Here is a 14,357-nt window from a genome sequence, read left to right as displayed (position 1 = left end):
TTCCTAAATCTGCCCAACACTCTTTAGCTACTTTCTCATCCTTGAATGGTGGAATACTAAACAATAATATTTTATGATATAAGGTCACCCTATAGTCCTTCAGCATTTATAAAGCTAAACTTTCCTCAATATCTTCCCTTCAATCTTCAGTAGACCCACAGGCCCTGATGTCTTTATTAGAGATTGACAAGGTGGCATTTACCCGTGGTTAGCCACGGGTAACCCACCGAAACGGTGTGTGTGTGTGTGTGTGGGGGAAGTGCTCACTTGAGGCACGGGGGCAAGGCCATCCACTGCCCCTTGGAGCGGTGAATGGCCTTGTCCCCGCAGTTAAGGCGCACGGTCATGGATCGCGCATGGCCCCCTCCCTCCATCCTTCTGGCCAAATCTATCTCCCTCCCCCTTACCTTTGCGGCGCTTTAGTAAAGAAACTTACTGAAGCTGGCAAAGCCTGCCTGCCTGCAGTCACGTGTGTGTGGGCGGAGGCTTTTCCTCTGACACAACTTCCGGTAAATGCTGAAGGACTATAGGGTGACCCTATATCATAAAATATTATTGTTTAGTATTCCACCATTCAAGTCTCCGCTGGCTTCAGTAAGTTTCTTCACTAACGCACCGCGAAGGTAAGGGGGAGGGAGGGAGATTCTCGGGCCGCTGAAGTGCGGTGAGGTGGCGAGAGGGAAGGGTGGGGATGCTGCGGGGATGGGGCAGTGAAGGGGACGGCAGGGACGGGGCGGTGAAGGGACAGTGGGGACGGGGCGGTGAAGGGACAGTGGTCCGGTGACGGGGACAGATTTTTTCCCCATGTCATTCTCTAGTCTTTATGTAATGGCTCACTTGTAAAATACAACTAACAACAGCTAACTGTAGAAAGGTGACTATAAAAGAAGACTACAAAAAGGAGGAGGAAAAAACCTGAGAGATCCACGGGTCAACCTTGTGTTCAAATAAAACACTGATTTTTATTTTATTTAAAATTTATAGCCCGCTGCATCCACAGTTCTGCACGGGTTACAAAAAACACATAAACTGTAACAAACAAACATATAATAAGATAAAACTCCTGTAAAATTATACTCAACTATCATCTCTACTCATTTTGCAGAAATACAATAAAATGAACCTGCCTGTAATAAATGAAGAGACTTGCTTATATTCTCTCTCAAACAGCAGTTTTCACACTTTTTGTAAATTGCATCACAGTGGAAGACTGCTCAATTTCAATTGGCAACAAATTCCATAAACCTGCACCCTGTACTGATACCATAGACTGACAAATTCTTACCAATTTCACCAGATTCAATGACGGAACTTCAAGGCTTCATCTGATTCTCAGACCGCAAAGCTCTCTTTGGTTGATAATGGCAGAACAGCGAACTCAAAACTACAGGATATTTGCCTATCAATACACTTCTCCCTCCGAATCCGCGGTTTCAGTATCCGCGGATTCGGTTATTCATGATTTTTTATTTAAAAAAAGAGAAACTAATTCCGGACCTTCCCCGCCATCCCAGGAGCAATCTTCCTACGCTCCTGCCCTGTGCAGATCACTCATAGAAAATGGCTGCCGTGAGTTCCCGTCGTAGTCTCGAGAGACTACGCGAACTCACTGCAGCCATTTGCTATGAGTGATCTGCAAGGGGCAGGAGCATAGGAAGATTGCTCCTGCCCCGAAAGCTGGCTAGACCACCAGGTAAGGTCTAGGATGCCGGGAGGGAGATGTGAAGGTCCAGAATGAGGCGGGGGTGGGTCAAAGCCGGCTGAAAACTTATTCGTGATTTTTCATACTTCGTGGTCCAGCTCGGCACCCAACCTCCGCGAACACCGAGGGAGAAGTGTACTTTAAAAAATCAAACACAGAATCTTAAACTCAACATGCTGGGCAACGGGTAGCCACTGCAAACTGCACAAAATTGGTATTATAAGGCTCGAACAATAATTCGGGCAGCAGCATTTTACGCAATTTGTAATGCATGTATCACTTATTTGGGCAGACCAAGGTACAGTGAATTAAATCAATCACACACTGGAGTTAGTAACATAGTGATTACAGTACAAAAATTTTCCATCTAAGATAGTCTCTCAATCTCTGTAACAAATGAAGCTTAAAAAAAGATTTGAGATATAACAGACTTAATGCGAGGTCTAACTATAATGTTGAGTCTAACACCCAAGTATTTTACATTGTTGCAGAACAGGAACAACCATCTTATCGAGCATTATTAGACAGAAATCTCTCCAATTCAGTTTTAACAGCATTTAGCTTTAACTGATTTTGATATAACCAAGTTTTAACAACTTGAAAACAATTCTGAAGGCGTAAAAGTGCATCAGACAGAGTCAACCACTGGTATCAAGAACTGTATATCATCGGCATATATTTTAAAATTCACATCCAACTTTATTAATTCCTGATGATGTCACTTAATCTTGCAGCCATTGACTCTAAACTTGATAAACTTATAAATAAATGGACATCAATGTTATTTGCTGTACAGTTGACTTGCGGTTGAAATATCCTTCTCTTGGTTGCATTTACTATCATCCTGTTGATGTGCATCATTTTATTGTATGTTCCATATCTTATTTTTCAATAAGATATCATTAACTCATAATTCCTGAAAAAGGCAATTCATTAAAATCTAGAAAATCCAATTTTGGGGGCTGATCATTTGTGAGAACCACATTCAGATCAAGACATTTTTTTAATGGCAGTTACTCTCCCAGATCTAGCACATTTGAATTTTGTTAATCTGGAGAGGGCACAACCCGACAAGAATGTCTTGCTGTAACAAAGCCCAAAACCATTTACAAAACATGGTAACATTTCTGGCAGTGTTCAAATCTAGGCTAAAAACCTACTTTTTCGAGGCTGCTTTTAACTCCTACTCATCTGTAAAATACCCCTGTCTGTTTTATCATTCCCTCTGTAAGAAATTCCCTAACCCCTATTTGTCCAGTTGATCTGTTTTGATTAGATTGCAAGTTCTATCAAGCAGGGATTGTCTCTTATGTGTTTAATGTACAGCGCTCTGTACATCTGGCTGTGCTATAAAATCAGTAGTAGTAGTAGTAACATTTGTCAGTGAAAAAGACCATTTAAAGAAATTCCTTCAGGACATATCTTAGTCTATTTAGATAGTGCTGCAGTCTTAGATGCAGAATATTAGCAGAACATTTGAGTGAAAAAATTCCCTAACCTTGATTAGCTTTTCCATAACTTTTGGAAATATCCAATAGAACATTCAGAGCATTCGACTGTAAAATGCAAAACAGTCTTGAAACAGCTTGTATAAACATCTGCTAATATTAATAACTAGAAAATGTTCTGCCATGCAGCAAATTTTGACTACCAGTAATAAAAGTTTGGCATGAAAAAAAATCTAGTGAACACAAGATTAATGCTCGTGCAAAAGTGTTATTCTATAGTAATTCAAATTTTAACATAATCTGGAGAACTGAAGCTCATTCTTCGCATTTCATGGAACCTTATGTCCTAGATTTCTTCTTAAAATGAAGATATTCATTGACCTGGAAACTCTTGACATGCAAGCTCTATAAATGAATGTTGCTTGGATTAAGTGCTCTGTATGCCAGTCTTCCTTAAGTCTTTACATTTTTGAAAAAGCTGTGCAGAGAGACCCAGCCAAAATGACGCAAAATGCCACGCCAAGAAGCACATAATTTTTTCGCCCCTGTAGAGTTAAAATAAAACAATTGATTATGAAGAGATTAAGTATCGCATCAGGTTTCTCTTAAAATTAAGAGCAGTAGGCCAAAGATTGCCATGGTTTTAAGTATGCAATAGTAATACATAATGTACATAAGTAAGTCACATCAAAATCTTGGGAGTTATTCTAGACCGACACCTAACGTTTGAGAAAGACACGGACTAACTGACTAAAAAATGCTTTGCTATTTTATGAAAACTAAAAACCATAAAAAAAATATTTTGACATGGTGTCCTTTAGGATACTAGTTCAATTCACCATCCTATCTACCTTAGACGATTGTAATATCACATAACTAGGGTCAACCAAGAAAATATTGCTATGACTTCACCTGGTTCAAAATGCGGCTGTATGTCTGATCTTTGGATTAAAAAAGTTTGACCATGTAAGCCCTTTTTATGTGTAACTTCATTGGCTCCCTTTCGAAGCTAGAGTTATTTTTAAATTTGGCTGCATTTGTTATAAAGCACTCTTCGGGCTACTACCATCATACTTATCCACCCAACTAAAACTATTCATATCAAATAAGAACACAAGAAACTCAGGCATGTTTATGTACCCCCCTCTGAAAGGCTGTTGTTTTAAAAGTTTTCTAGACAAAACTCTGGTTTTTCAAGCGGGGAAAATGAACTCTCGGATGTGTTCTCTAATTGCCCAATCCCAATCTTACTGAGTTCAGAAAATCGATGAAAACTTATTTGTTTGGCAAATTTATGCGATGATTTTACATTGTATTATATCGCATTGCATTGTATTGTATTGTATTGTATTCCACTGAATTCTACTGTATTTTGTGTCTTCGCTGAAATGTCTCAGTTCTCTTGCTGTGAACCGCCTGGAACTTCTGGAATTTATAAGAAAATAAATTATTATTATTATTCTATAGCTCATATCAGAAATGGCTTACATTTAGTAATAGATACTTTTAACGTATAAGAACATAAGAACAGCCATACTGGGTCAGACCAGTGGTCCATCTAGCTCATCTCCTGTTTCTAATAGTGGTCAATCCAGGTAACAGTACATGACAGAAACCCAAATAGTAACAACATTCCATGCTACCAATCCAGGGCAAGCAGTGACTTCCACCCTCTCTGTCTCAATAGCAGACTATGGACTTTTCCTCCAGGAACCTGTCTAAATCTTTCTTAAACCTAGCTATGCTAACCATTGTAACCACCTCCACTGGCAACAAGTTCCAGAGCTTAACTATTGTTTGAGTTAAAAAATGTTTCCTCCCATTTGTTTTAAAAAGTATTCCCATGTAATTTCATTGAGTGTCCCTTAGTTTTTGTACATTTTGAAAGGGTAAAAAAAAAAAAAAATCAATTCACTCCTACTCGTTCTACACCATTCAGGATTTTGTAGATCTCAACAATATCTCTTCTAAACTGTCTCTTTTACAAGCTGAAGAGCTTCAACCTCTTCAGTATTTTCTCATATGAAAGGAATTCCATCCCCTTTATCATTTTGGCCATTCTTCTTTGAACATTTTCTAATTCTATTATATGTTTTTTGAGATGTGGTAACCAAAACTTGCAAAAGTGAGGGCACGCCATAGAGCGATACAGATGCATTATAATATTTTTGGTCTTAATAATTCCAAGCATCCTATTTGCTTTTTTTTACCGCAACCACAAACTGAGTAGATTTCAGCATAATGATCTTTTTCTTGGGTGCTACCTCTTAAAAGTTGGACCCTGCCTAACTATGATTTCAATTATTCTTTTTTTTTTTTTTTATAAATTTTTATTGTTATATCATAACAAACTCAAGCAAAAAATACAAAATATAAAGAAAATAGTTCAAATTAAAATACATACATTGGCAAGCCCACATTATTGAGGGTTGACTAATCCTATCGCAATTTTATCCTCCAGAAATAATATAAGAAACTAAACATCAATATTCAATAAATTATAACACCAGGCAATAAATCTCTATATTCATTCCTTCTCAGCTTCTGCATTAGTAACAGGTAATATATCCAATTTAGGTTTATCTACAAGAAAATTCTCTAGATGAACTGGGTCTAAAAATATATATCTAGTATTCTGAAAAGTCACTAAACATTTGCAGGGAAACTTAAGAAAAAATGATGCACCCACACCCAAGGTTCTCGCCTTGAGTTGCAGGAATTGCTTCCTCCTGTACTGTGTCTGTCTAGAGACATCTGGAAAGATATTTATCTGTTGACCACAGAACAGGGCATTTTTGTTCAGAAAATACAATTTAAGTATATCTTGTTTCTCTATTTCAGTCATAAAGGTGACTAGTAATGTTGCTCTCTTGGCTATATAATCTTTTGATGATTCAAGAAATTGGGAAATATTTAAACTATCAGGAGATACTAATTGATCTTCCCCCCCTTCTTCTACTGATATCTTTTTAATGCTGGTAGGCAAATAATAAAGATTATCTGGAGAAAACTTTTCTAAACCTGTATAGGAAAGTATATCTTTAAAATACATTTTTAGTAGTTCTAATGGGGAGAGAAAATGGGAAATAGGAAAATTCAAAAACCTAAGGTTTCTAGATCTCATACTATTTTCCATTTTTTCCAACTGAAGATGTAATATAGTATTATCCTTAACATAAGATATAGCACTTGATTGTATTGCAACAACAGATGTTTCTATTTTATCCAATTTCTTGCCCATAGTTGCCAATTGAGAATCATGGTCAGCCACCTTCTTTGTTATTTCTGAGGAAAACTGACAAAGTTGAACTACAGTGCCCTGTAATGAGTTCTCAATTCTATTTACAACAGTCCAGACATCTTGCAACGTAATTTGTTTATTGCCTATCTCAGGCCTAGAAATAGGACCAATAGGCATTGAGACAGGAGATACCGTAAAAGATTGTTCCCCCTCAGATACATTTTTAGTGTCCAGTTCTAAAAGTAATGGAGAGGCTGGCTCTGACCCTAATATAGAAACAGAGTCTGCCTTCTCCTTTAATGCTGTAAGAGGCTGAGGTGGAGGCGTGGGTTCGCCAGAAGAGATAGAAGCAGATTGGGATCGAATTTCAAACCTACCTTCTGTAGGAGTCCCAGTTAAAACGGAAAGATGGCGATCCATCGGTCCAATCACGTTCAAAGAAGAAGATATGATCTTAGCTTTCCGTTTTCCCATGATATTCCCCCGAAATGCTCCTCACTCCTCGTGGCTTCGAAGGGGCTTCAAAGGGGCAGGACCTGCCCCTTTGGCCACGCCCCTTCGGACACACGGCCTTGGGCACGCGTCCGCGGGCCGCGTTCCGCGGCTCACACTGGTCTTAAATAGGGAGAGAGGACCTCCTCTCCGAATCGGCAAATGCCGGGTGGTGGCTGCAGGGGTGTCTGACCGGAGATGAAACGCTGGTAGGCTCAGTCAGCCCTCTTCTTCCGCGGCTCACACTGGTCTTAAATAGGGAGAGAGGACCTCCTCTTCGAATCGGCAAATGCCGGGTGGTGGCTGCAGGGGTGCCTGACCGGAGATGAAACGCTGGTAGGCTCAGTCAACCCTCTTCTTCCGCGGCTTACACTGGTCTTAAATAGGGAGAGAGGACCTCCTCTCCGAATCGGCAAATGCCGGGTGGTGGCTGCAGGGGTGTCTGACCGGAGATGAAACGCTGGTAGGCTCAGTCAGCCCTCTTCAATTATTCTTATCAATGTGCATCACTTTGCATTTGTCCACATTAAATTTCATCTGCCATTTGGATGCAATTGTAGTTCCCAGCCCATCTTCCTACTGCAACCACCAGAGAACAATTTGCAACCAAAGAATACTGCTCTCTCTGCTCCCCCCCAAACACTTACTGACACTCATTGTAAATTGACTACCTTGCTATGCACCCTGGAAGAATATAAGATTTACCATACTGGCATAGATCAAAGGTCCCATCAAGCCGAGTATCTTGTTTTCAACAGTGGCCAATCCAGGTCATAAGTACCTGGCAAGAGTCCAAGGAGCAAAACAGATTTTATACTGCTTATCCTAGGAATAAGCAATGAATTTTCCTAAGTCCATCTAAATAATGACTTATGGACTTTTTTTTTAGGAAACTATTCAAACCTTTTTGAAACCCTGCAGGTTTCACCATATTCTCTGGCAATGAATTCCAGAGTTTAATTACATGTTGAGTGAAGAAATATTTTCTCTGGTTTGTTTTCATTCTACTTAGTAGATTCAATGCATGCTCCCTAGACCTAGTATTTTTGGAAAGAGTAAACAAGCGGTTCATATCAACCCTTTCCACTTCACTCAGTATTTTATAAATCTCCCATCATTCTACCCCTGAGTTGCCTTTTCTCCAATCTGAAAAGCCCTAGCCACTTTAGACATTCCCCATAGGGAAGTCATCCCACTCCTTTTATAACTTTTGTCACCCTTCTCTGTACCTTTTCTAATTCCGCTATACCTTTTTTTGAGATACGGCAACCAGAATTGCACACGAGGTGCAGCCATACCATAGAGCAGGGCTGCCCAAATCCAGTCCTCGAGATCTACTGGCAGGCCAGGTTTTCTGGATATCCACAATGAATATGCATGAGAGAGATTTGCCTGCACTGCCTTCTTGGTATGCAAATCTCTCTCATGCATGTTCATTGTGTATATCCAGAAAACCTGGCCTGCCAGTAGATCTCGAGGACCGCACTTGGGCAGCCCTACCATAGAGTGATACAAGGGCATTATAACATTTTTATCTTTGTTTTCCAGTCTTTTCCTGATAATTCCTAACATTGCATTTGGTTTTTTAGATGCCACAGCACACTGAGCTGAGGATTTCAACGTATCCTCAATGATGAAACCTAGATCCTTTTTCCACGCAGAGACTCCTAATGTGGAATCCCAAACCCTGCTATAAGACCTTTCATGCCAGATTTTATTAAGGATTTACAGGGGGGAGGAGCTAAGAATGAAAATGTCCCTAGCTTCCTTTTCTGAGCCAGACCACTCAGACAGATGGCAAACTACCATGCACTTCTTTTTATTTGGCTGCTTTGACTTTGGAAGAGAGCATTTTATTTTTAGTTTTTGCTTGTTGCTTTGTGATTTAACACCAGCTGGGCACGAATAATTTTTCTGGGTACCATTCTTAAAATGGAAGGATAGTCTGTTAAGCCAAAAACAAGAAAGAAACTGCAGAATGGAATGTACAAGATGCAGAAATCTTTATTTAAAAAACATACAAAATTGTAATCCTTAAAAAATGGCTCTCATATACATGGAATATGGACCCAACCCAGTTTCGGAGAAACACTCCTTCCTCAGGGGTCCTATTGAGTAATTTAAAAGAAAACTTATTGAATGAGGTGGCTTGTGAACATAATGCCACCAGTGACAGTTAAAGTGTGTGAAGTGAAGTACACTTTCCCCTCCCCATTCGCGAGTTCTGCACTTGCGATTTCACATAATCGCGATTTTTTTCTGGGGAGGGGGAAAATAAAAAAAAAACATATTTTTTACCTCCCTGCCGCCTTCCCGGCCTTACCTGGTGGTTTAGAGGGCTTTCGGGGCAGGAGCGATCTTCCTACGCTCCTGCCCCGTGCAGATCGCCATGAGGAAATGGCTGTAGGGAGTTCCCGTCGTAGTCTCGAGAGACTACGGGAACTCACAGCAGCCATTTCCTCATGGCGATCTGCACGTGGCAGGAGCGTAGGAAGATCGCTCCTGCCCCGAAAGCCCTCTAGACCACCAGGTAAGGCCAGGAAGGCGGCAGGGAGGTGGGGGTGGGTCAGAGCCGGATAATCACGGCTTTTCGCCATTCGCGGTCCGGCTCTGCCCGTATCCCCCGCGAATAACGAGGGAGAAGTGTACATTCACTTTGATCAAATAAAATCTGCACATCAGCACATACAGCTAATTTAATAGAGCACCCCATCAAGACTTATACATACCTGTATTTCCTTGAATATTACAACTCCCCACAGAGCAGCAATAAAACCAGGACCCTAAAAAAAAAAAAAAGTCCAATTTGAATTTGTTTCTGACTGAATTTTTTTTTCAAGAAGCAATTCTCTCACAACCATTTCCAGATCAGATATAGCACAGTTACTTACCGTAACAGGTGTTATCCAGGGACAGCAGGCAATGGAAACTACTCTAAACCATGGAAAAACCCTTCAGGCGTACCTCAAGGTTCCCCCCTATCCCCCACACTTTTCAATATCTATATCGCCTCCTTAGGTCACCTACTACAAAAACTAAATTTAATATACTACATTTATGCGGATGACATATCCATCCTCATACCCTTAAACGACATCACAAAAGAAATTGTAGATAATCTCTCAAACACAATGACCGAAATCGATAAATGGACCACTAATTTCAAACTAAAACTAAACGCAGAAAAAACAAAAGTCTTTCTGGCTAGTCCCAATGACAAAATTACGAGAACATCGATAAAAATAAATAATCACGAATACGCAATTTCCAAAAACATAAAAATACTGGGCATCACTCTTGACACTCACCTAACTATGACCGACCACACAAACTCACTAGTGAAAAAATGCTTCTACACGCTATGGAAACTAAGAACCATAAAAAAATACTTTGACCCTTCTTCATTCAGGTTGCTGGTACAGGCACTGATCCTATCCCTTCTTGACTACTGCAACATCATCTACCTAGGCATCCCACAAAAAACAATAATAAAACTGAGATTAATACAAAACACCGCCGTTCGCCTAATTTTCGGACTAAGGAAAAACGATCACATCAGCCCCTACTATAAAAAGCTGCACTGGCTTCCAATAGAAGCGCGAATTCTATTCAAATTCGCTTGCACCTGTTTCAAACAAGCCTGGGGACTAGCACCTTCATACCTACAAACTCACTTCACCCTACACAACCCCACAAGAACGACCAGAAACAAAAACATCTTTGCATACCCAAAGATTACAGGCTGCAGATACAAATCCTTCTTGGACAGAACCTTCCAGTTCGAAGCGAACAGACAGCAAACCTGGCTGAAAAACCACATAAACGAACCAAACATGACTTATAATACTTTCCGCAAATCGATCAAAACCACCCTATTCGCTAAATTCTTTGGCTAAAACGGTCCCCTCCCCACTAAGACCCCTCTCATGGATGTTCTAAATCTTTCAGACACTCATTACCCTTAGACCTCCAATTAATATGTAAGTTACCATTCAGACTATTGTACTGCATCTAGACTCTTTATTCGGTACTGTATTTAAACTTATTGTATGATATTGAATTTGGACTCACTCTACTGTATTATATGTGGATTTATTGTATTGTATTAGTATTGTACTGTACTTGTTATTCGCTGAATGTCCAGCCTTCTTACTATGTAAACCGCCTAGAAGTCGCCTGACTATGGCGGTATAGAAAAATAAAGTTATTATTATTATTATTATTATTAGATATTCTTAACGTATGGGTGACGTCACCGACGGAGCCCCGGTACGGACACTTTTTACTAGAAAGTTCTAGTTGGCCGCACCGCGCATGCGCGAGTGCCTTCCCGCCCGATGGAGGAGTGCGTGGTCCCCAGTTAAGATAAGCCAGCTAAGAAGCCAACCCGGGGAGGTGGGTGGGACGTAAGAATATCTGCCTGCTGTCCCTGGATAACACCTGTTACGGTAAGTAACTGTGCTTTATCCCAGGACAAGCAGGCAGCATATTCTTAACGTATGGGTGACCTCCAAGCTAACAGAGAGGGGAAGAGGGATGGTTGGCCATTAGGAAAATAAATTGTGTAACACAGATTGGCCGAAGTGCCCATCCCGCCTGGAGAAGGTATCCAGACAGTAGTGCGTAGTGAACGTGTGAACTGAGGACCAAGTGGCAGCCTTGCAGATTTCCTCAATGGGCGTGGAACGGAGGAAAGCCACAGAAGCAGCCATAGCTCTGACTCTGTGGGCCGTGACAGCACCTTCCAGTGAGAGACCGGCCCGAGCATAACAGAACGCAATGCAGGCAGCAAGCCAGTTGGAAAGCGTCCGTTTAGAGACAGGACGACCTAGGCGGTTAGGATCGAAGGACAAAAAGAGCTGAGGAGACGAGTGGTGAGCCCTGGTACGGTCAAGGTAGTAAGCAAGGGCACGCTTACAGTCCAGCGTGTGCAATGCCTGTTCCCCAGGATGAGAATGGGGTTTAGGGAAAAAGACAGGCAACACAATGGACTGGTTGAAATGAAAGTCCGAGACCACCTTGGGGAGGAATTTAGGATGGGTACGCAGAACCACCTTGTCATGGTGAAAAACAGTGAAAGGTGGGTCGGCAACCAGTGCATGCAGCTCACTAACCCTCCTGGCAGAGGTGATGGCAATGAGGAAGAGCACCTTCCACGTAAGAAATTTGAGTGAATTTGAGGCAAGAGGCTCAAAGGGAGGTTTCATGAGGGCGGATAAAACCACATTCAGGTCCCAGACGACTGGAGGAGGCTTCAGCGGTGGTTTGACATTGAAGAGGCATCTCATGAACCGGGAAACCAGTGGGTGAGCCGTGAGAGGTTTTCCGAGGATAGGCTCATGAAACGCAGTGATGGCACTGAGGTGGACTCTGATTGAGGTAGACTTGAGGCCAGCGTCTGATAGAGAGAGCAAATAGTCCAGTACAGTTTCCACCGCCAATGAGGTGGGGTCGTGATGATGAAGCAGACACCAGGAGGAGGTCCACTTCTGATGGTAACATTGGAGGGTGGCCGGTTTCCTGGAGGCATCCAGAATACGACGGACAGGCTGAGACAGATTCTCTGGAGAGGTCAGCCCGAGAGAAACCAAGCTGTCAGGTGGAGCGAGGACAGATTGGGATGTAGTAGAGACTGATGCTACTGTTTAAGTAGAGTAGGAAACACAGGAAGAGGAATGGGCTCCCTGGAGCTGAGCTGGAGCAGGAGGGAGAACCAGTGTTGGCGAGGCCACCGAGGAGCGATGAGAATCATGGTGGCTCTGTCCCTGCGGAGTTTGGATAACGTCCGCAACATTAGAGGCAGTGGAGGAAAGGCATAGAGGAACCGATCCGTCCAGTCGAGCAGGAATGCATCCGGGGCCAGACGATGAGGAGAGAAGAGTCTGGAACAGAACTGGGGCAGCTGATGGTTGTGAGGAGCTGCAAAGAGGTCCACCTGAGGAGTGCCCCAGAGAGCAAAGATGGAGTGGAGTGTGGGAGGATCCAGGGTCCACTCGTGAGGTTGAAGGATGCGGCTGAGATTGTCGGCCAGGGAGTTCTGTTCGCCCTGGATATAGACAGCCTTGAGGAAGAGCCTGTGGGCCGTGGCCCAGGTCCAGATGCGGATGGCCTCCTGACAGAGGAGGGGAGATCCGGTGCCGCCTTGCTTGTTTATGTAGTACATGGCGACTTGGTTGTCTGTGCACAGGAGAAGAACCTGAGGGTAGAGAAGGTGCTGGAAGGGGGGTTTGGGAGGAGTGAGAAGCAGACTCTACGGGAGGATGGTCTGGGGGAAGAGTCTGGAAGTTGAGAGAGTAGCCATGGCGAATGATGTTGAGGACCCACTGGTCCTAAGTGATGACCTCCCAACGGCTGAGGAAAAGTTGAAGACGTCCTCTGATAGATTGAGGGAGAGGTAGCGACGGTGGAAGACTGGCTATGCTCTGGAGAAAGGAGTCAAAAGGGTTGAGATGGTTTTGATGAAGGAAGAGGCTTGGCAGGCTGAGTCTGCGGACGAGTCTGAGGCTGATGCTGGTGGCGAGGACGGCGAGACTGTTGTTGAGGCGGGTTGAGAGGTCTGGCCGAGAACCTGCATTGGTAAGAAGACTGTTGTCTGTAGGGGCGAGCAGGCGGAGTCTTCTTTTTAGGTTTGATCAGAGTGTCCCACCTGGTCTCATGTGCTGAGAGCTTCTGGGTTGTCGAGTCCAGGGACTCTCCGAAGAGTTCATCACCCAGACAAGGTGCGTTAGCCAGGCGGTCCTGGTGGTTAATGTCTAGGCCAGAGACTCTCAGCCATGCCAAACGGTGCATAGCCACCGCCATGGCAGATGCGCGAGAGGTCAGCTCAAACGAGTCGTAGATGGAGCGAACCATGAACTTCCTGAGTTGGAGGAGGCTGGAAATTTGTTGCTGGAAAAGAGGGACCTTACGTTCAGGAAGATATTTCTGTAAGGAGGAGAGCTGTTGCACCAGATGCTTCATATAGAAGGAGAAGTGGAAGGTGTAATTGTTTGCTCTATTGGCTAGCATGGCATTTTGGAAAAGGCGCTTACCAAATTTATCCATAGTTTTTCCCTCTCTGCCAGGAGGGGTGGAGGCATATACACTGGAACCCTGAGATTTTTTTAAAGTAGATTCCACCAGGAGGGATTTGTGGGGCAATTGAGGTTTGTCAAACCCTGGGATTGGGATAACCCGGTACAAGCTATCCAATTTGCGAGGGGCCCCAGGAACAGTGAGGGGAGTCTCCCAGTTTTTATAGAAAGTTTCCCTTAAGATGTCGTGGACGGGCAACTTTAGAAATTCCTTGGGAGGTTGCTCAAAGTCTAGGGCATCGAGAAAAGCCTGAGACTTTTTAGAGTCGGACTCTAAGGGGATGGAAAGAGCTGCTGACATCTCCCTAAGGAATTTAGAAAAAGAGGATTGCTCTGGTTTTGAGACGTTGTCGGTCATGGAGGGTTCTTCGTCGGTTGACGAAGCGTCCTCTTCGGTACCG

The 14,357-nt window shown here is 42.9% G+C and overlaps 1 protein-coding gene across 2 annotated transcripts in view; it reads right to left on the bottom strand.

The window, feature by feature from the left end:
- Positions 1–931: 931 nt before the first annotated feature.
- TMEM144 (transmembrane protein 144) overlaps positions 932–14,357 on the bottom strand; it is a 97,168-nt gene continuing 83,742 nt past the window's right edge. For both annotated transcript variants that reach the window (XM_033941368.1, XM_033941357.1), the window contains 2 exons: positions 9,613–9,666; positions 932–3,695 (listed from right to left, as the gene is read on the bottom strand). In XM_033941368.1, coding sequence (XP_033797259.1) covers positions 3,612–3,695; positions 9,613–9,666 — 138 coding nt within the window. In that variant the 3' untranslated portion in view covers positions 932–3,611. The remainder of the gene's footprint in view (positions 3,696–9,612; positions 9,667–14,357) is intronic.

This window comes from Geotrypetes seraphini, chromosome 1 (assembly GCF_902459505.1).
Source record: "Geotrypetes seraphini chromosome 1, aGeoSer1.1, whole genome shotgun sequence".
In the NCBI taxonomy this organism is placed as follows: Eukaryota; Metazoa; Chordata; class Amphibia; order Gymnophiona; family Dermophiidae; genus Geotrypetes; species Geotrypetes seraphini.
This window is presented reverse-complemented; position numbering and strand designations above follow the sequence as displayed.